This window comes from Branchiostoma lanceolatum, chromosome 4 (genome assembly GCF_035083965.1).
Source record: "Branchiostoma lanceolatum isolate klBraLanc5 chromosome 4, klBraLanc5.hap2, whole genome shotgun sequence".
Lineage (NCBI taxonomy): Eukaryota > Metazoa > Chordata > Leptocardii > Amphioxiformes > Branchiostomatidae > Branchiostoma > Branchiostoma lanceolatum.
Window position 1 is genome coordinate 16,992,610 of NC_089725.1, and position 21,418 is coordinate 17,014,027.

At 45.0% G+C, this 21,418-nt stretch overlaps 1 protein-coding gene across 11 annotated transcripts in view; it reads right to left on the reverse strand.

The window, feature by feature from the left end:
• The window catches only part of LOC136432961 (ETS translocation variant 3-like), a 57,800-nt gene that overhangs the window by 24,298 nt on the left and 12,084 nt on the right, over positions 1-21,418 (reverse strand). For 3 of the 11 annotated variants that reach the window (XM_066424666.1, XM_066424655.1, XM_066424665.1), the window contains exons 2-4: positions 20,647-20,753; positions 14,302-14,441; positions 6-110 (exon numbers count right to left, since the gene is read on the reverse strand). In XM_066424666.1, the coding sequence (XP_066280763.1) occupies positions 6-110; positions 14,302-14,338 (142 nt within the window). In that variant the 5' untranslated portion in view covers positions 14,339-14,441; positions 20,647-20,753. Of the gene's footprint in view, positions 1-5; positions 111-5,291; positions 5,525-13,919; positions 14,096-14,301; positions 14,442-18,895; positions 18,939-20,646; positions 20,754-21,418 lie in introns of those variants that run through there. The other 8 variants (XM_066424659.1, XM_066424657.1, XM_066424658.1 and 5 more) reach the window with 6 other exon arrangements.

Genomic DNA, 21,418 nt, shown 5'->3' on the forward strand with positions numbered 1-21,418 from the left:
CACACCTGGTAAGCGAGGGGCGGCCTCACCTGGCCTCCACAGCGGGATGCCAGACTTCAGCTTGTCTGCGCACGTGCACTGCTGCATCACACTCAGCGGGTCCGCGAAACCTGCAGTAAACACAACAAACACACCATAAACATCTGCACTAAACATAACAAACACATCGTAAACATCTACCGGAATGTTTACTGTAAACATGCAGCTAAAACAATGGTGGGTGGTAAATATAGTGATGACATGATCTTTTCTGGATAGTTCGATTTGTTGAAGGTTTAATCACTTTGAAGACATGAAAGACATTCTGAAGTCTCTCTAACGGGTTGTCTCGTAAACAGGGCCTACGGAACCCACCAAGCGATTCAATTTCCAACGGAATCGTAGAAATGTGGATGAGTCGCCAAGATGAAATAAAGCAATCATACCACCTCCAGTAATCCTTGATGAAACTACACAATCTATGTATAATCATACATGAAGCAAAGACTAAGAGGTATGCATGTGCAGTTAGTTTTGCTTTGGCAAGAAAAGCGATTTGATAAAGTCTACATTCTTACTTTAAATAACAATCACAATAAGACAGACATGCGCACTTTAGGGTGTTATAAAACATACATATGATTGACGGGTGCGAAATAAAAGCATCTGTATCTTACATATGATAAAAGCGATGTTTCTATTGAGGGAAACCCGTTCCTAGCGTGATCATAACCACCTGTGGTTCTATGGGTCTTGTGTACATGTAAACGGCACATTCCGTGTGGGGAAAATATAATAATCACGTGCCACATACAGATGTCATTTTGAAGAAAAAAGGTCTGGATGGTGTCTTTGAAATCTTACATCAACTAGGTGCTTTCTTATAGTTTGAAATGGAGCATTGTACAGCCTAGAACCTAACCATTGTATAGCATAGAACCTTCCTGTAGCTTTTAGTAGTTTGATATAAGTAGCCAGTAGTATTTTATCTTTGCCTTACATTGTACCTGTTACAATCGTTGTGCAATAAACTTTGACTTGACTTGACTAGGAAGAAAGGCCGCGAAAATGAAGGTACTTCTGATAAGCAGAAAATGGTCTTTAGTGTCATCATTTATTCTCGCGCCTTCTTGGTTCGTGACTGTTCGGACGCCAGGACGGGTTGTGGGAGTCAGAAATACCCGCAGCACCCTGTAATCAGCGATTAGGTCCGTTGGCATGGCAACTAAGGCAGATCGTCAGCCCCCACACAAGCCCGATGATTAAATGTGGCTAGTGATAAGTTTCCTCGCCCTTTGTATGAATATGCACGCAGGTCTGTGAGTAATATGCAAAGATTGTCGACCCCCATACTTCCACAGCACCATGCTATCCGTACACAAATGTTGTTACAATCTTCTGTGGTGATTCAAAGTGTCTAAAAGTAGACATACAAACTGCTGTATGTAGTGCCGCAACCGTTTCAAAGTGCCTACACACCGCCGGCATGATACTGTTTTATGAGTTCCATCTTCAGGGAAACGACTGTATAGTTAAGTGGTCTCAGAACTGGTGGATTTGCCGAAAAGCCTTGAGGCATATAGATGACAAAGATATCTCAAAATTGAAGATATATAAGCACAACAAAAACTTTGCAGCATCCGAAAGACCGGTTCATTGACTTTGAAGCGATGTTTTCGACAGAAGTCTTTTGTGTGGTTCCATAATGAATTCTGTATAGTATGGATGGGTGTATTCACAATGACAACACCATGCATTAAGTGGGTTGCAGCGTTGGGACCTAACTATAGGGCGCATTAATCGCTTCATTATATGATCGCAGAGAGTTACTGTCGGAGAGCGGAAGCGGAAATAATCAGGAGAACACCCTTGAACGTTTTTCCAGTATCACTCAATCCCTGGCGTACAGCCGACCTTGTATGGTGTCAGCATTCCTGGGATGCTCCAGCAGCGACGGGGCACATTTTTACGTTCTAAGGTTTCCCTCAGACTCGCGGCTTCCGCGTCCAGACCGGGCAAACCTGTCGGAATTGTAACCGTAGGCTTGCGGGAGCGACGCGAGGAAAATACCATTTCCTGGTTGGTACGGCGCGGTCGCCCGAGCACCTGCCCTTGTCGACAGTCCCCAGAACGACCGGTAACAAGGCAGCGGCAAGGCTGGCGGCACGCCCTGTCGTAAAGAAACCCTCACATAACACAGGACACTGAACTCACATGGGAAATGCACAGGCCTGCAACATGGTCGCTATGTGAGCTATGACCCAGTCAGGAAGGAATGTTTCCTGCTAGGAAAGTAGGCCGGGACAGCCCGCCAGGTGCAGCTCCACGTACGGTAGCAGTCTACTGCGCTGTGGGGTCAGTTGGCAGTTTTACGAGCCACCCCCTCTCTAACACCAGCCCTGGAAATGGCTGAGATACCACGGTTCGTCCAAACAGCACATCTACTATATCGTGTCAGCATCAAGGCCAATGGTTATCTTCACAACTAGCGACGTTTTTCATACTCGGTCGTTCCACAGCCATCCTAAATGGTGCGTTGGCTGGGCTCCCGAGAGAGATAGACACGGTATCGGCTTACCGACCCAATAACTGCGCGCCCCTACAGCTCTAATGTCGCTATATTGTCTGTGATATCTTCATAATAGGAGTATAATCAAATATTATTGAGTGGGTAACAAAGCATATCCGAAGTGAGCCTGATCTCGCTGAAGCGGGAAGTGCTAAGGGTCAGCCAGGCGGGCCAGATTGATAAAAAGCGCAGTTATTCCGACCAGACAACCGCTGTATACAATATGTCTCCGGCAGTTAACCCATGTCTACTGTCGCCATGTTATAGATGTGCGTTACAGCAAAAATGAAATGTCCAATTGGAGAAAGCGCCTAAGAACAGGAACTGGGGATTAGGGTTATATTGCAGGCTTTATTGGCCCGAGTCGCCGATAAATCGTACGTCCGCTGCACTAGGAGCTGTCCGCTATCAGGGCATCTACAGCGCACAACCGTGACACTCTATAATTCTATATCACGGACTACGGTAAAGAGATGGCAGTAAAAGATAGGGGAAGTATTGGGCGATGTGTAACCGATGGTGGCAAAAGCATTGCACCTTTCTTGGTATTCAGGCTTATAAATCAGAAATTTCTTGAAAAGGGAAAGTAAAGTATAACTTATGAACATCACTTAGCAAATGCAGCATGTATTCCCGATATGACCTGTCCCGATGTACCTAAACACTGGATTGTAAATGGTCTGGGGGGATTGGCCATTAAAATCACTGAAATGGAACAGAATCTACAAGTGTTTGAATTTATGCCGGAGGCCTGCAGCAGTCGAATGTAATACAGTGATTCTGAAGAAATAAGTAATAACATATTTGTTGTGACCTTGTCCCAATGTAATTCGTACAACGCCTAAAGCTCGACTGAAAGTGTTTGAGGAAACAGAGGCAGAATTCGAAGACATACCAAACGTATGATATGGTATAGCCAATAACACCACCGACGATGACAAACATTTATGTGGAGTATGCAACAATCTGCAGTGCACTAGTGACAATCCGTACGCTCTTGTGTCGTCGATTTTATTATTCGCCTTTCTTTCATGAAAAAGAATGCGCCGTCACAAAACAAAAACCAATCCCACACTGCTGTGTAAAATTACACCCCCTCCCCGTTTTGTCTAGAATGTGATAAGGTGAGGCCTGTAATTAATTGCTACAGTAGTCCTCCAGATTTGTCTGCTGCCACAGAAGCGCATGACTCTTAACGCCGAGACTCAGCTTCCGTTAGTCATCAGGTGAGACCGTCTTGGGTGCCTCGAGCTTTTTTTACCCCGAGGAAAAAAATCCATGTGAACTACAAGAATCTGTCTGTTACCTCCATGCATCCCTGTAATGTTACATAAGATTGTAAAAATGCAAGTGAAAATGCGGCGGGCATGAATGGCATCCGATCTTTGCGTTTGGGTAGTCTTAACAACGCGATAGGTGCTGCAAACAATATAAATAAGGGCTAGTTCATTTTACATGGGTGAGGAGGAGTACAGGATTAATGCTTTTGGCTGACGGACGTACGCATGTAAACTTCAGAAAATTAAATTGTAATGGCTATACTAAGAAAGATGGAACAGGTACATGTGTGACTAAGGGTTGACGAAGGCAAACATAATGTTATTTTCTTTATGATTCCCTAGCTTTAAAAGGGACCATAAAATACGCGCTAAAATCGATGCAGACAGAAACATTAAAAAAAAACCCCAAAACACTGGCGGCAATATGGACCGCAGCCTCGCATTGATGTCTGTCAGATATTTTTGGGATCATTCAATAATGAGAAGTGTATTCAAAACACAGGCGGACACTGCTCTACTGATGTTACGGATCAAAGAACTAAGAAATGAAAAGTAAAACATGAAAATAGGCCGTGTTTGAACACTGGTATGAAGTATATAAGTCCTCAGCACTACGAAGGACAGGTGTCCCCTTTGAATCACCGTTCGTCCACTTGTCTCGGGAATATGGAATACATGTTTCAATTTGTTGACGGATCTCCTCAAATTCGAATCAGCTGTTCATTAATATCCTTAATGTGAAAGGTCGGATTTTGCAGCTTCTGCAGGGCCCACGACGTGGGATATGCCAGTTTTCAATCAGTCTCCCTAATTGTTCCCTGCTTGGCCTTTAAAAAAGTTGTGGGTCTGCCTGGCTGGGCTGTCCGTCGGTTAACTAGAGCGCGACAGACAACATTTACAGCCACAGAGCCATGTAATTCATCATCGGCCGCTAGCGTTCCCCGTCCACAATCCTGCGGAACATTGCCCGGCTTCCGACGAGGCGCACGGCTCGGATCGTCTGAGAACGCAGGACGTGCACAGTGCAGAAGGGAGGCAGACACAGACGACTGTGCCCCGCCTCTGAGTCATAGGAACTCATGGCTCATCTGCATAGCATGGCCGAGTTGCCAGACCTCACCAACACACTGTGCCAAAACAGCTCCAAGCAAAACCCTTTCACTACTTCTCCCCAGCCTTTGTGCGTGGCCTTTTGGGACTGTCTGCACAGATGTGGCCTTCTGACAATGGCAACATAGCTACACACTGCCGACCTCGGCAAACGGCAGCCAGCTGTATACAAAAGAGCGCCCGTGCAATGCCTCCGACCAACGCAGCTCACTGTGTATGTGGCTACATAGTTCAGCGTTTACCTACATATGCATACTGTTTAAGCTCTACATCATGCTCCTATAGCTGCAGGCTGCAGACCTTACCATGCCCCCGTGCATTGTCAGCTACAACAGCTCGCAGCTCTTCCCTACCTGGCTTGTGAAGATAGCAGGCTGCAGAGGTCAGCAGCACGGCCTTGCCCGCTGCATGTTGACGCTCGCAGGAAACAGTACTTCCAGGTCGCTTGCAAGTCTGTCTCTCCCTGACCCGCGCAGCTTGGCCCCGCAGCCGTGAACTATTTGTGTCTGTGCGGTCGCAACCCAATCCGAGCCTAAACAGTCAGTAGGCGCGAGCCCTTCTCTATTTACTTTTGCTCGGGCCAAGTCGAGGTGAGGGCGCGGAAACTCGTGGTGCGCCAGAAGACCAACTATTGTCCAACGGATACATTATGTGATCCGCCAAAGGTCATGAGGCGGGCGAGTGATCAATAATTTATTACTGTAACCCCGGCGCTCCTGACGCATGGCACAGCAGCATGGCCCGGACCCTAGAATTACAACCAAGTCTTGTTACAGACGCAGTAAAACCCACTCAAAGACTATTATTTCTACTATTAATTCCTCGTTGTGCAGCACAAGCCCGGTAATTGGGGAGACCCGGGCTTACAGTTGAGGCAGTGTCACGCCTTGAGGACTGGGGGATTTCGGGGCAATGTCAGATAATGTGAAACCGTAGAACTATTAAAAGGGGAAGCTTGAAATGCCATTACACCACCACTGGGGATCCTGTTATTGGTTAGTTTGGGTTCAGAGCGGATGATCTTTTCAGACTGGACCTTCAAGCGAACGGGACGTCACAGTTGTGGTACCGGTGTGAGGCCGCATCAAAAGACCGTGAAAGTTGTGAAGTCCTCGCGCGGACCAGTTGGCCTGCCCCGCCACCGCCTCCCCTGTCAGCACGGCGGCCTGGCCCGCACAGCCTGGAGATCAGGTTTCCTACCCCGAAGCCGTCCTAAATCACTCAGCTAATTTGTCAGGTTAGGAAAGCGTCCGGGCCGCTGGGCCCTACCTTCGCTGAGAACTTCTGGTACCGAGGATACTGATTAAGAACTATGTGATTGCAGAATCCTAATGTAGTGGCGAGGAAAGAAAAGTGTTCAAATGGTAACCCAACCGAGTTTGTTTGTCGTCTGTTTGGTGCGATATGGATAGCCTGGGCATGCAGCTTCATCATACATGTAGTAGCAAAGCGCCAGACTAGACGGGAGGCGTGAGCATGTGAAAAGTCGTGCAAGGGTCAGCGCCCGTCTGCCAGCCTATCATGAACTGACATTCCTCATCAGTGATAAGGGTATCCTCATCCCATGTAACTGTTACACATTACAGTGGAGCAACTTGACTCATAATAAAACAGTCCTACTAAAACAGTCCTACTAAATAAGCTGCCCTACAGGTCGATTTTAGACCGACTTTCCAAGCCCAGCCCTAAGCCTGGATCTCGAGACTAACATTCCCAGACCACCATAATTGATGACGACCTGTCTGCCTGCTGCGCGGAAAAGAGCAGAGATCCGAGCTATCAACGCAGACCTAATTTTTCGGACGTGGAGAGCGGGGACCCTGCCAGAAAATCCGCACCCGCTGACACGTGTCAGACGGACACGTGTCTTGAAGACAAGCTTCCAAATTGATTCGCGTATGACGATCGCTATGTCAGGCTGGTGGAAGAGACCCCGAGAATATCCTGATGATGTGCCCGACATAAACAGCAATGGCGTGGTGGAAACCGAGGCAATAGTTTTGTTGTTGAATGGAGCAAAGCAATCACTGAATCAGGGTACATGTAGCTAGCCACGACAGCCATTAGCGGCGCAGCAAAGTTGGATAAGAAATCGTTGGATAAGACAACGCAAAGAAAGAAAGACAACGCACCTTTCTGTGTAGTCGCGAGCATGGCAGTGTAAAAGATGCTCCGTCTGACTCCGAAGCTTTTCCACCACTGTTAATTCCCTGTTAGTGACGCTCCTAGTAGATGATATGGATGCAATAAGCCTCGCACGGAAATAGAGACACCCCGTATCCACGCAACTGACGCAATACGGCGTTTACATACGTACGTCGACGCATAAACAGCGCCCGTGAGAAAATCAGCACCATAAAAAGACTTCCTTCGTATCCACGCCCCAACTTGGTAAGAAATCTTCAGAAGTTTTACCATGAAAGAGATATCAAACCATTCCAATAAAGTGTGGTTGTCTGCTTAGAAGAGCCAAAACAGTGGATGGTATACATATCATTTATCTAAACTATCCAGTTATATTTGCCGTTAGGAGTCAACGCTACTCTGTTAGTCTTTGAAGAAAACGGTGTAAGCATACAATAGTCTCACCGACGTTACCAACTGATACCATTTGCTCCAAATCAGACAGATAATATTTTTTGTCTAAGCATATCATAATAAAGTACCCACGTGTACGCTCATGTGCACCTGCCACCTTCTTCATGCGTAAACTCGTTTCATGCCACTGGAGAAATTTAGGTCAAATCAGCTTCCAATAAGTTTTGAGTTATACAATTTGTAGCATCAACGCTCTATAATAGACATGGTCAGATATTCAGTTTATCGGTTATCAAAATAGGAACTCTCATGATGAGGACTCATTGAAGTGGCAACAAATATTTATCATTTTATCATTGAGTATAATGACCTCTCCCTTCACCATCTAAGAGGGCCTCTGGCTTCTGGGAAATGATTTTTAAACATTTTTCTGTAAATTTCTGAAATTCAAATTACTCGATCAAAGGAGTTTCAGTGGCGAGATCGAAACAACAACCAATCAAATCACAGAACTTCGCTTCCATTCTCAGTGTTTACGCGAGTTCTTTTACGTACTGCAGTAATGAAGTTGATTACAAGAAGCGCATCACGTAGTGACATTAGATTATGGGTGAATATTGAAGTGTTGTATAACCTGCAACCACTGTAATATCAAGGAGAGATGCAATTGACACCTCTTTATTCCCTTACACGTATAAAGTCTTGTGTATAATGAGTGTTTCTGGTGCGTCTGTAGGGGGTGGGAGATATTGGACATCTCTCCACAGCGATGAAAGGTGTGGAAATCTAAATACGTCCCAGACAAATCTATACTTACAATAAAATCACAAGCTTACGTGCAGGGATATCCTGGTTTGTAAAGAACTAGCAACCGAAATCTTACCGCCCCAAGCAAGACAACTTCCCGGATTTTCGGTAGCATTTGGCAGCTGGGGAGGTCGAGCCTTTACCGCCGAAAGTAAAGGGCATTTACATGTACTGTACCAGGAGAGAGGTGTACTTTGTGCTTTACAACTTGGAGTGGCATGCAAACTTGAACAAATACCCACTGACGCTGTTGCCTAGGGGCTACTTGCTCAAGATTATTGTCACATTTAATAGCTATCAAGAGACTGAATACTTTATCCCATTAAAGGAGGTGATGACAGGCAGTCTGCTCAAGGCAAGACAGTATTTCGTGAGCCTTGACAATGTCTATATGCGAAAGATCAGGCGGAAATGCCCCGGCATTATAGCCCTGTACGACAGAAGTGACTGTAACCGTGTTTAACTTCTGACCTTCAGCCATGGTTTACAAACATCCCCCAGAACGAGGCCCACAATATCGTCTGTTGCATGAACAAAAGCGCTGTAGGACAGATCGGGACAGGAGTTCGTAGGTCTCTCGGAGATATATATCATGTTCGGATGAATCAGCTTGGCGTGCGGGGCTCCAGCACGAAATGTGTGCCACGCTATTATAGGCGAGGTCCTGTCCTGTCAAGCAACTGACCCGGAAAACTGATTTCCACAGCAGCTGTCTCCCAGCACCCCTACATATTCGGTGCGCACGTCCTGGTCGTAACTAGCCTAAGCGTATACTGACACTCTGTAAAGAACACACTGTAGCGTCAAGCGTTCTAGAAATCACTTTTCACTCATGGTGCTGTCGACGTTCAAAATGATAACGGTTAGCAAAGTCCTTGCAGAAGTGAGGATGTGGTGTGAAAAAAAGCCTTCAGGATCTACGGTGAAAATTGAAAAAACTTTCCGTCTTTTCTTGAGATTATCCCTGTCCATATTTCATGTCCGTTTTGAATGAATAAACGACTCTACACTATATGCCTTTCTGTGCGTGTCGCTTGGTATGTTTCCCCTGTCGATATACAATGTACACGTACAAGATAACTGAGATGACATGAGCACCAAAATGGCAGTGTCACTCCCACAAACAAGTGCGCGCGCCCGACAAGCTTCTTCTGTAGTCCACCGTAACAGACACAACCCACTCTCAAAGATCCAAAGATACAGACTAGAAACCAAAACAAGACTGACCAAAAACCGTACAATGAGGTTCTGCTTTGATTTCAAGCTGGTTTGATGAAACTCAGATTAGAGCTAGGTAAGCGAAACCACCCCAGACGAACTGACCGTTGGACTTCCACACGTACACACGATCACTGCGCCGCAATCAACTTAATACTTCCCAGGCCGCTGGGGGTTCTCGTAGGTTGGTGGCTATTGTCCACCTACGTGTTGTCCATAAAGACATTTTGGCCTTATGATTAGATTCATGGAAAATAATTTGCCCTTTGCATTTATAAGCTAGTCAGCCCGCCCACATCATGAGCACTAAAAATGGCAGGACCTGTTGAACAAACATGCATCGTTCGCTGAACCACAACACAAACCATTCATACCGCGTATTCTGTGTACATGGGGAATAAGTTCAATAACTGAAGCATACATAAGACTGGTGTGGGCCACGGGCACATGTCAGTGACAGAAATATTGTGAACGAACTTCTACCAATATTCAGATGACATGTAGCTACACACACCCTGTATTTATGTGCAATGCCTCACACCCTCCCCATAGATCTGACCTTGTCTATATCAGGCCTGGGGTAACAGGACCCACCGTCCCAACACATGGGCATGAACCATGTCTGAGCGAAATGTAACATTCACCCTGACATCTTCCCATGCATGGCGGTCAAACTTACGTTTGCTTGCTATCCTCAAGCCAATGTGCGAGGCAAACAGTACATTTTTGTGCTGAAGAATTACTGTTACATGTACACCCATAACCATTGGTCGTCTGCTTTGGACACTAATTTAATTGTAAGTCGGCCTACACAAAACACCATTTTATCGCCTGTGGAGCTGCATAAAATATCATTATCGTCTGTGGTGTTGCACGAACATTTCTTTTCTTCATCTGTGGTTTGAGGTTGCACGATTATTACTTTTTCGCGAGGCTGTACAAAACGAGATTCTGTCGTAATGGGGGCACGGTTTTGGTCGTCGATGTGGTCACACAAAACACGGCTTTCTATCTATCGTCTGCACAAAACATCCTGACGGGCGATTCCATTAGCATGGCACAAGGAGGGGTGAGACAGTTGTTTGCTAGAAACAAAGACATACTGGAATAAGATATCCTGTTGGTGAGAGCAAATAGGAAATGACCCATCGACTTGTATACAAAGAAAGTGGCGTGGTACCGTATGGTACCGTGACAGAAAGATCTGCATAACCATATACCAAATAACAGAAATGGACAGTGACGTCAGAGATGTAACATTTCAGCCCAAATATGCAGAACATTGCAGTGCTGCTCCTCCGTTTTGGCACTCTTTTTTTCCAATCCAGGAAATGGCTTAATCTTCCAGATTGAATAACAAGCACAGTGTTCCTTATGTAACCGTTATATTCCGAAGCTCGGTCACGACTGCCTAAGTAGCATAAAGCTGTCTCCTTTGTGCAATCACCATCCTCCACAATAATACGGTATTTACGTAGGCTGGGAAACCACACCCTCACCAAACCATGTACAGTGCCATTATTCGGCAACACCGGTTACAGAAGTGAGGAAAGCCAGACCAGAACCACTTCAGACTATGACTGATTCAGGAGTCTTTCCGATAACTTTATTCAATGCCGATTTGCTCTGGAAACTCTTTTTATATGAAGAGATGACATCAAGCCCCCTGACCTGGCAGTAAAGCGACAGGAATGCCCCTTCTGGCTACACCTGTGTGTGGTGAGCAACAGTGGGGCACCGGAGAAGTGTTTCACCAGCATCACTTACTTCACCTAAGTCCGTTCGTATTTCTCTTAACATTTGCCGAGAAACACGTGGATATTGCACACTGTTATCCCGATGTTCGCACTCAAAGACGTCCTACATTGGTAGCCTTGGTAACGTTTCCAGGGGGCGCAAAATGCAATCAATGAAAGTACACATGGCACAGCACATGTTAGGACCGATATTACAGGCAATAATTGAGATCATTTCATAACGAGAACTGGAGTAGTGTAGCGACCAGTATGCGGTCGTTGCACTGTTCCACATACTGGCTTCTATATTCATATGGGTCAGAGAAAAAGCTAATTCTGACCTGTTTGACTATCTGTTGCTAGTACCTACTTCAGATGCTACGTGTATGGCATTCAGAGTGGTTGCTATTTTGGCCGATGTACTCTCGTCCTCTCTCTCTATATATATATGCAGTCTCTGAAGTTCTAAAATAGGTTAGTTTCAGAGCAGATTTTCACAGCCTGTCACGTCCTACACTGCGTGGGTAGCTTTGATGGGCAAATTTTCCCGTTATATCATTATTGCCTGCGTCGCTAATACGTTAAACTTTTAAAGGCCGTCTCTCTTTCTCTCTCTATATATATATACATATACATAAACACATATCAAACAGTAAGCTTAAAAAAGATTCTAGGTTTGTAAAGTTACTGCATAAATGACTGATATGTCGCTTTGGGCAGGCTAGAAGTGACCTAATTGACTTTTTATGAATACGTAAGGCTGACAATTTTCCGTCTTTTTTTGGAAATGAGCATACGTACTTGAGAAGATTGAATGATTGTGCTTACGTGGGTAGAAATATAACTATACTCGGGGCTATGGTTACGCGCGACATAATGCTCTGATGTCCATGGAAACGACAAAAATACCGCAGGTTATAGAATAGTAGAATTACCCTAGCCTCACCGGCCTATTGAAGTAAAGAAGACACCATAATTAGAGCTTTTGTATCTGTTTGTGAGCGGGTAAGACTCTACGCAGAGGAAAGCCTGTGGAGAATTCTTCTCTGCTGGTCTATGGAATGCTGTAAATTAAAGATGAAGCTTATTCTGTACTCAGTAATGAAAATACAGGTATTTGAAATACTATAGACTTTGTTGAGCCGAATGGGAACCCTATACAATTAAATACTCGTATGACACAATACAATACATAAATAGTTACCATTCTTGTCTTTTAGCTGGAAATGTAGGATAAAGGTAAAAAGACTTCTGTGGTCGCTGATATCATTTTGGAGAAAACAGTATAACATTCCGGGTGGATCAATGGATTTTGGACAACTTTTGTCACATCTGATTCACGGGAACAACTTCGAACAAAGCCAAAACAGAGAGCACAAAAGTCATTGTTCTATAGATTATCATATAAAAATGAAAATTCTGCCGGGTGGTGATCGAATTTGTTATCATCATAAACACAAAACTCAGTCATTGAACAAGTCGTTGATTTTTGTTGCCGCTGATTTTGTGACAAACCAAAACAAAGGAGAACGGAAAAGTGCAGGAAAGACGTAATTAATCTGTCCTTATGGCTGTATTATTCCTGCAGCCATTGAGACCCGTCATTATCCCGTACATCTGATCGGAAAAAGACAGCTCGGGGCTGTGAGAACAGCTGATCACACCTGGTCCGCTCCTATTGTCCCGTGAAAAGCGACGCGTCGCGATGTCATTGGAGTCAATCAACAAAACACACATGCTTTTATATCGCATTTTAGATGAGTAGAAAACACAAATAACTACATTTTTAATCCTATTACAGACAGGTTCAAACAGGTTAATGAACTGAAATGTGGCGAGAACCTCTGGGTACATACGGACGTTTTTTTTTTTTTTTCTTTTTACAACGGCAGAAAGTGACCATCAGAGTGCCTTCGGGGCAAACGTCCCCGCAAGCAGTAAGCACTAAACAAACAAGTATGTTTTCTACACAGACAAAGCACCCCAGAACGGCCTGTCACCCATCAACGCGCCAGATTTACGGAACGAGAAAAGCAGAAAGCATCCCACAATAATCACTCCGCCATTCATCATCATTCAGCACTCATGATAACGATCTCAACAAAGAGCATTTCCCTCAAAAATGGCAACAATGTTAACAAGTGGGTATCATTTGCCTCCATTTTCTGGACCATTACAAGATACTATGTGCAATACAAAACAGAGAGAAGCTACAGGCCATAAATTCAAAATCCATGGTTAAAAACAGTGCGTCACAGCTGTCCCCTCCCCACCCGACCACCCAACAAACACAAGTCACAACATCCTTACAATGTATTTGGTATCTGGTAAGCATGTACCGTGTATATCTGAAGCACACTGGTTGCACACTTCGGAATCATCGAATACTGACCGAACCTTTGGGATTCTAAGCCGATTGCGTTTTCCCTTTGAGATGTTAACAGTATAAGAACAGCAAAATCGCAAAGCTCGCAGACGCAAAACATGCCCACAAACAGAGATATAGTCGCGAAAACACTGGTAAATACAGTCTGAATTTACCATATGTTAGAGGTCCTGTATATGGGATCCCCCGAGGCATTCTTTCAACACATCTTACAGCGAGATCAGCGGAAAGTGGCTGGGAAAGCACGACTTAAGGCGGACCAAGCTGCAGGAGTGAAACGAGAAGCGCCGGCTTACCTACTTCAGAGGTCGTTCAGTACCACGGACAAAGGCTGCTTCCCGCTTTCCTGCGTACGCTATCCGCCCTTATAACACCAGTTGTTCCGAAAAAGTGCCGCTCTTAAACCGTAGCGGAAATTATTACAAATAAGAGGAAAAATAATTGGGGGAACTAACAAAGGGTCCGTGACACGCCTTCCCGTGGGCACCGCCTACGTGGAAATGTAACAATAAATACAACCGCGAAAACCGCAGTAAAACATATCAGCAGATGAATGCATAATTAAAACAATAACAGTAACAGAGGATTACGATTGGTAAATAAACTCAAGCTGCTCGCTTTGATTACCGCAAATTAGAGGGCAAACATTAGACACTGATTGTCTGAAATGACCGTTACCTGAGTGTGAAATGTTGTTCACAAAAGATGAAGCCATCGTGGACCAAATAGTAACTCTTTTGGGCCTATTTCCTCCGATATGACTGGGAAAACTTGAGGAGTGGAGAGATGTTCCCACAACTAGGACGTGTTGAGCATGTCTGGTGCATGTGATACATGAAAAACAAGGGAAAGTTTGAAGTTCTCCCAGACGACAGCCTGACGCTCGTGCGTCACGACTTCAAAGAGGGTGAGAATAGAATTGTCGTCATATGCAAACGAGGCAAAGCAGCCAATGAAAGACGATGGGTGATCGGTCGGTCGGTCAGTTTACGATGCCGATTGAACTGCTTTGAAGAAGAAATACATATCGTGTCCACGATTATATCATCACAAAAGAAACGCTGTTTATGATACGAATAGTATCTTCCTCTGGATATTTGATTGCTAACCGACGCAATGTTTCCGTCCGTGAATCTATCATATTGGCAATATAATCAATAGGATCTCAAAACTACATAATTCTAGTTTGTCTGATGTAACTATAACAAATACGTTTTGATTGAGGGGGCGTTCAGAAAGAGTTTGGATACGATGACTTGGTAACAGGCTATGTTACATACATGCAAAATCAAGGATCAGTAGCGACGTATGAACAAAGCGCATCGGCCTCACAAATCACTATTATATATTGTTGAGGCTTACGTGCCAGCAGCGACGGAGGCTTTTTGTCTTATTGTCTTCGAATCGCTTCTTGTAGCATGAGAGGAACCCATGTCTCTGAGTAGCAATTTGCCTTCCTAAAGCGACCGTCTCCAGAAAAAGCGGTGTGCTACCTAGCCATGCCTTTTAATTCTGGGCGAATTACTTTGTATAATGAGAAAATAAGTCCTTTATTCCTCAACCTAGACAATCATGTGTGTAATATCATTACTCGCGAGGCGATGCTTTTGAAATGCGCTGCTGCTACAGTGCTAGCTTGTCTAAGTTTCTGTGAAAACAAGACGAGGAGTCCCTTGGAGGACATAACCGCATAAAAACCTCTCTTAGGAAGGGAGCGTGTCTTTGTGGCGGGGCGACGGCAAAGAAATGTGTCTGGAAATAGTTTTAGTCTTACAGCAACTCTTGTATGCCAATGACCAATGTTAACGGATGATATGACATGAAATGGTTCGTCTTGCACACAACGGTTACGTTGAACTGCAGTTCAAAACCTCACCTTACCTCTGTGATCATGCCAATATACCACAGGTGTGTACCTGTGTGGGAGGTAGTTTAGGTTTGTAGCGACAACATTTTCCCCCAAGGTGTTTGTTTACAGCTTAATCAGACGTGTATTTTCCTGGAGGCCTTATAAGGCTACAAGTATATGAGAGGTACCACGGCGTTAATTCTCTGACGTGTCGTGGGAGGAACGCCGTCGTAAAAACAGACGAAAAACATCCGGTACCCGATGCATCTATTGCGTCAAACACCTCAACACCGGGAAGACTTACTAACACTGCACACCCTTATATGTACAAACATGCGGTTGCAATTTCGATGTTCTTTTCGCTTCCATTTTGCGACTTCAGGGATGGATGCAGTTTGATTGCAAGTCTGCTCGAAGGCCACATCCTTCTAAACATGTATGAATATGAATAGGCATAGAATAAACATTTAGGTATTTTTGAATATTTAATTTTTTTGCCCTCCCTATGAGTTTTTTGGACACTGTCACCTCTCGTCATTGTGTTTTGATGCCAATATAATCAATGATACTTTGGCCGGCGATCTAATGACAGCTTATACTGATTATGATGTTCAGTGCATTGCTAGAGATATTACCCAGTTTTGCATTGTTTAACATATCCTTGAGGCTTGAGTAGAGTCAACCAATGTTGGGAAGTCATCGCGTTGATTAAAAGCTTGCTTTGCGTGTTGCTTACAATTCGGACCAAATAAAGTATTAATCCTCCCGCAACAACCTGTAAGAGTTGAGGGGGTCCCCAGCCTCCTTTCAAAGGCGCTGTCAGATGAAGATGTTTTCTCCAAAGAATGACGTCAAAGCCTTCTGTTGTTTTTTCCCTTCTCTTCTTTTCATCCCAACGTAGTCGCCTACGCCGAGCTGCCGTGTCATAGCAACCGAATCAATTATTTCGCCGTTTCCAAGAAAATATCACCGTGGTGTCGTCTGCACTGCGTCAGGACAGAGGAGCCGTCTCTATTCATGAGACATGTACCGCTAGCGCTGAGCAGGCACGGCCGCCCGAGTCAGCCAGACACGCGCGGTATTTTCTTTCAGGCGCAGACAAATCAGTAGATACAATGCAGTTCAGAAACCCCGCAATCAACGGGACTCTTTCTATCGACTATCAATCGTGTTGCCGTGAATTCCACACGCCATACTAAAAAAGAACGGTGCTGAAAACATCTCTGGGCGCGCATGTTCTCCCACAGGGCAATATGTAAAGCGTTTGAAATAGACATCAAACAATGTTCATATTACATACCGAACTCGCGGGAATGTAGGTTGGAAGAGTACAGAATGCGTTTGGCGAAAAGAAACATATTTCGAAGTACATTTAAACATTCTGTTTCAATAGATAAGCTCGTGCCGCTGGCATTTTGCGCAACAAGATACTTAAAAAAATAGACCAAGAACAAGAAATAACATATACTAGTACACATCAAAGGTAAGACTGAAGATCAACCAATAAGGAAGGAAAATCCCTGTATATGTAATGACCAACGGCAAGATTGGACACATAATTCGCGGGAAAAAACAGTTTTGGAAGGCGTCCGCCATCATCTGTGGCTGAAAACAATGACATTTCGACACAAACTGTGGGGTAAGCAACTCTACATTCAATATCTCCACGGCTTTAATTAGTAGATGACTACGGACGTGTGTGAGCTAGTGGGACTGAACCAAAGGCTCGTCTGTTTCTGGACGTATTCACACAGAGAGCTGCTGTAAGGTACCAAAGGTAATTACCTCCTACATCAGGCCAAAACACCTCCCCAATGTCTTCATCGCCACCGGCGCTGGCCAGCAGTTCAAGTCTAGACGAACTGCCTAATAAAACACCAGCGCCATGTGCTCAGATTAACGAAATTTGTAAATCAGGACGCGGATGTCTGATCTGGTTTGGACTCAGATCTCCCTTGAACCCAATTATCTGTACGGTTGTGGCCTCTCCTGACTGTATGCTAGAAGTACGAGGCCCAACTTGTAATTTGGAGGCCGATAGAGCGGAAACAAGAAAGCGATTTAGTCTCTCTATACTCAGTGACCCATTCCTAGCATGTTAAGGTAAACGTTCGGACGCCCCCTGCTGTCAGGTGCTGTGTACTACACCGGGGTTCGACATCATTGAAGGCCTTGAATATCTACCGAGCAAATGTAATTACGTCTAATGTCCAGTGGTGGAAGAAATACAAATCTTCGAGCTAAGATGTGTCCAAATGGAAACACAGAAACAAGAATGAACGTTGTGGAACACATCATCAGAACGCTACACAGATTTCTGTCCCCACCCGAAAAGGAAGATTTTTCAGCAGCCAATCTTTACATCGGAGAATGTAGGTTTCAATCTTATGTCAGAGGTAGATTCAATTTCAAAGTACTTAAAGAAATCTTCACGCGTCCTTTCCCCACAAACACAAGCCTAGCTTTTGGAGCCTGTTGCGACTGAGAGCAAGTAAACATAGGGCTCGCAAACACATGACGCTAATCTATATTTTCCCGATTTCTGCGGAAAACTGTACCTAACAAAAACATTATCAAATTTGAAATAAATGTTATCCTTTTGACGCTGGGTAGTGGAGCAGAAAGAGCACACGGACAAGTCCGTCACCATTGCCTGTTCAAGACGGCGACAAAAGTAAGAATTTTTTTTCTGTGGTTAAAAGCCAGCCCTACACCACAAGGCAGCCGCCAGACTAATCCCTCTCCTTCAAAATGGTCTCCATCAGGCTGGCTGCTCAACTCATTTCAACTTCAAGCCTGCTGGAGCACCACCAGGCTCCAAGTCTAACGTCTCGCGACAGGTGTAACAGTTAGGGCATCACGGGGACCGCCGGACCCGGACACAACTTCAGGGCGCCTTGTCTGTTTCCAGTGAACATCAACCGCACGAAAGCGGACCTTCAACCGTCGGAAAACTTATCAGTTCAATTGGAAGGACTTAAAAAAGATCTGCAACGATATGCAAAGGCAAAACTGACCGTTATGACGATGTTACTTCTTATGTAAAGCCAGAGCATGATTGGTTTAGATTTTCACCTCAGGCCATATGGAAGATAATTCCCATCTCAGTTCTCCACAACAATATATCACAGGAACCGCATACTGGTGGTGGGCGCAAACACAGAATGTACCAGAAATTCAATTCAGATACTGGATTGAAATTTTGTAATTTGAAACAAATGAGAACATGTTATTGTCCAAAAGTGCTAAATACACCTTTCCCTCATGACCAAGCATGCATTTCCTTCTTTCTTAGTCCCTCCCTTACAACTAGGCTGTTCTAGCAGTGCCTCCCGACCACACTTTGGGTCTTTGCTCCACATAACAGGACACCTGTTCTACGCGCGCCCGTATGGGTCTCGTTACACCTGCCGCGCTTCTCACCTGGATACAGCGGCGGCGGCGGCGGCATTGGTGGCGGGTACGGGGCGAAGCGGCCTCTGCCGTCGCCTGGATACGGTGGTGGATAGCTATACGGCGAAAACATTCTGTCCGAGTAGGCCGAGCAGGGAAGGAGAAGAGAAGAGAAGTGAAGAGGCTGCGGAGAAACACCTCCTGTGTGCAGTCGCTCCGGTGCCGCTGGACGTCAAGTGACGACTGACTACCTCCACACGCAGCCTCAGTGGTTTATCCACTGACTCAAGCTCCGACTAGTGGAATATACCCAACACCACATGCGCCCGCAGCGCCGCGAGGCGAGGTGTTGGTGGCTTGACTAACGGCTCTGATGACTGGTAACCTTGCTAAAGCCAACTGCAATAAAGTTGATGGACAGACGCATTTAGCGCAAATCTCCCCCAGCGAGCTTTCCCCTTTCGATCTGCGCAAATCGGAAGGGACCCGGAGTAACGGGGCCAAGCGTAGCGCGCCCCTGAACATATATCTGCTCCGGTAACTTTTGTGCGTTGATGTATGAAACGGATTGCTGCTCGCTATCGATCAAATCTCACCACTTTGTAATGACATATTATAGGTTTCTCCCCCACAACAGTTAATCTGGTGCGGACCCCGACGGCCGCTCCGCCATAAATTTGCACCAAATGACAGACTAGGAGGGATGGACCTTACAGTAGTAGACGATACGTACTGGCTCTTTTTACCGAAAATCGTAGACAAATAAAGCCGCGTTTTACCGCGCCAATATATCGTCGTGTGGCCGTGTGCACGGAGGAAGGCACGTACGGCGCAAACCGCGCTGTAACAAAAATATCATATTGGGCGCTAGCTAATACCGCTTATCTCTCTAGCCCGGGGGATTAAAAGTTGTTTTTTTTTTACTTAGTTTATTGAAATTTTGATCTAAAGCTTCCCTATGATTTGAAGCTACATGTACTGGTGGGGGTCATCTTCACCGCTTTGTCCTTAATCCATTTCCAAGACTGTGTATGGAATTGGAGGAAAGATCATTAGTGTTAATGTGAAATATATGATAACGAAACATTGGATGAGCAGCCGATGTTTCTGTTCTAGTGTCGGGGTCAATCCGTCACGTTGTCATCCTGTGGTCCCGTGTCTGTGTCCGTTGACGGTCGGACAAGATTAAACAGCTCCGGGCAGGCGAACTGTAACCACGCACACGGCGGGAATAATGATGCGATGACCAGGCGACCGCCAATTTTCCTGAATTTTTCCGCCTAACTGGTAATTGGAACCCGCTCTATTTCTACCCTCCCATCTCTGGGTCGTGATCCGATTGCCGCAGTAGCCGCTGAAACCTGCCTCCCGTGGAGCGATATTTGTAGCAGAGGAAAATGGCCCGCAGGACACCGTTTGGAAGCAACAGATGTCGCCATAGTGATTCCAGCTTGGCCAACATTGAACAGAGCCCATCAAATATAGCCTAAGGGCATTTACATGGAGACCGCATCATCATTTTGTACAATTGCACTAAGTGCGGCCCCGAATTTTCAATTTTGAGGAGACAAAAAACTTCCGTTTGCCTTTAGGTTCAACCGTTCAAGATTCACACGTAGTACCTCGTGAGTCTGCGTGAGCGGAGTGTTAAAACATGATACACTCCCAAGAGATCAAACAGGTGTCATAGCTAAGAAGGGAACCGACTCAACACCGACACAGAAACCTTTGTAAAGAAAACTATGGTAACCATTATGGTCATGATGTAGCTGAGTACTTACGTCTGTGTTGTTTTTCTTCTCTTCAGATGTCTTTTGGCAACTCCTCCGGGAAACTCACGAGCAACCGGACACTTTCGACCACGTCTCCAATGGCAACGGCTGTGGTCCTATATGTCAAAACAGATGAGACAAATGATGAATGAAATTGACTAAGCAAGGATATGGGATACAAAGCAGGCGTATTTTGGTAGAGATAAGAAACAACAAAGATGTTTTTACCACGTGATTTACAAAGAAAAGCAGGGCAGTTTTCGGTCCTGATTTCCCGCTCTCATGTCGTGTTGTGACGTAGGGCTGATAGAACACATCCTTATTAGGAAAACGATTAGCTTCGATCTGCGTCATGCACTGATTGACAGGTCATTCAGGCTATGAAAAGGAGTTATCACCTTGGAAACGCAACATGTTGCCCGTATTGACGAACACAATAGTACAGAATATAACCCACTCAAGATTTTCTGACAGCAACCTTGAATTAAAGTTTTCCTTTCCGGTGTTTTATCATCAATGTGGCTGATAGATAAGAGACGTGCAATAAGAAATTAGAACAGAAGCAATAAATATAAATTATTTTTACATAATTTCATATTGTATAATTGTATCCATCTAAACTCGACTAGAAATGAGTAGATGACCGTCGACAGAGATAACTCAGGAGATCGTTGAAGGCATAAGACCGGAAATAGCACCCCCAATGATGTTTGAAAAATTGTGCTCAGCACAGCAAAAGTAGATCGGGAAAATATATATCCCTTGTCCGGAACTTTGCGGC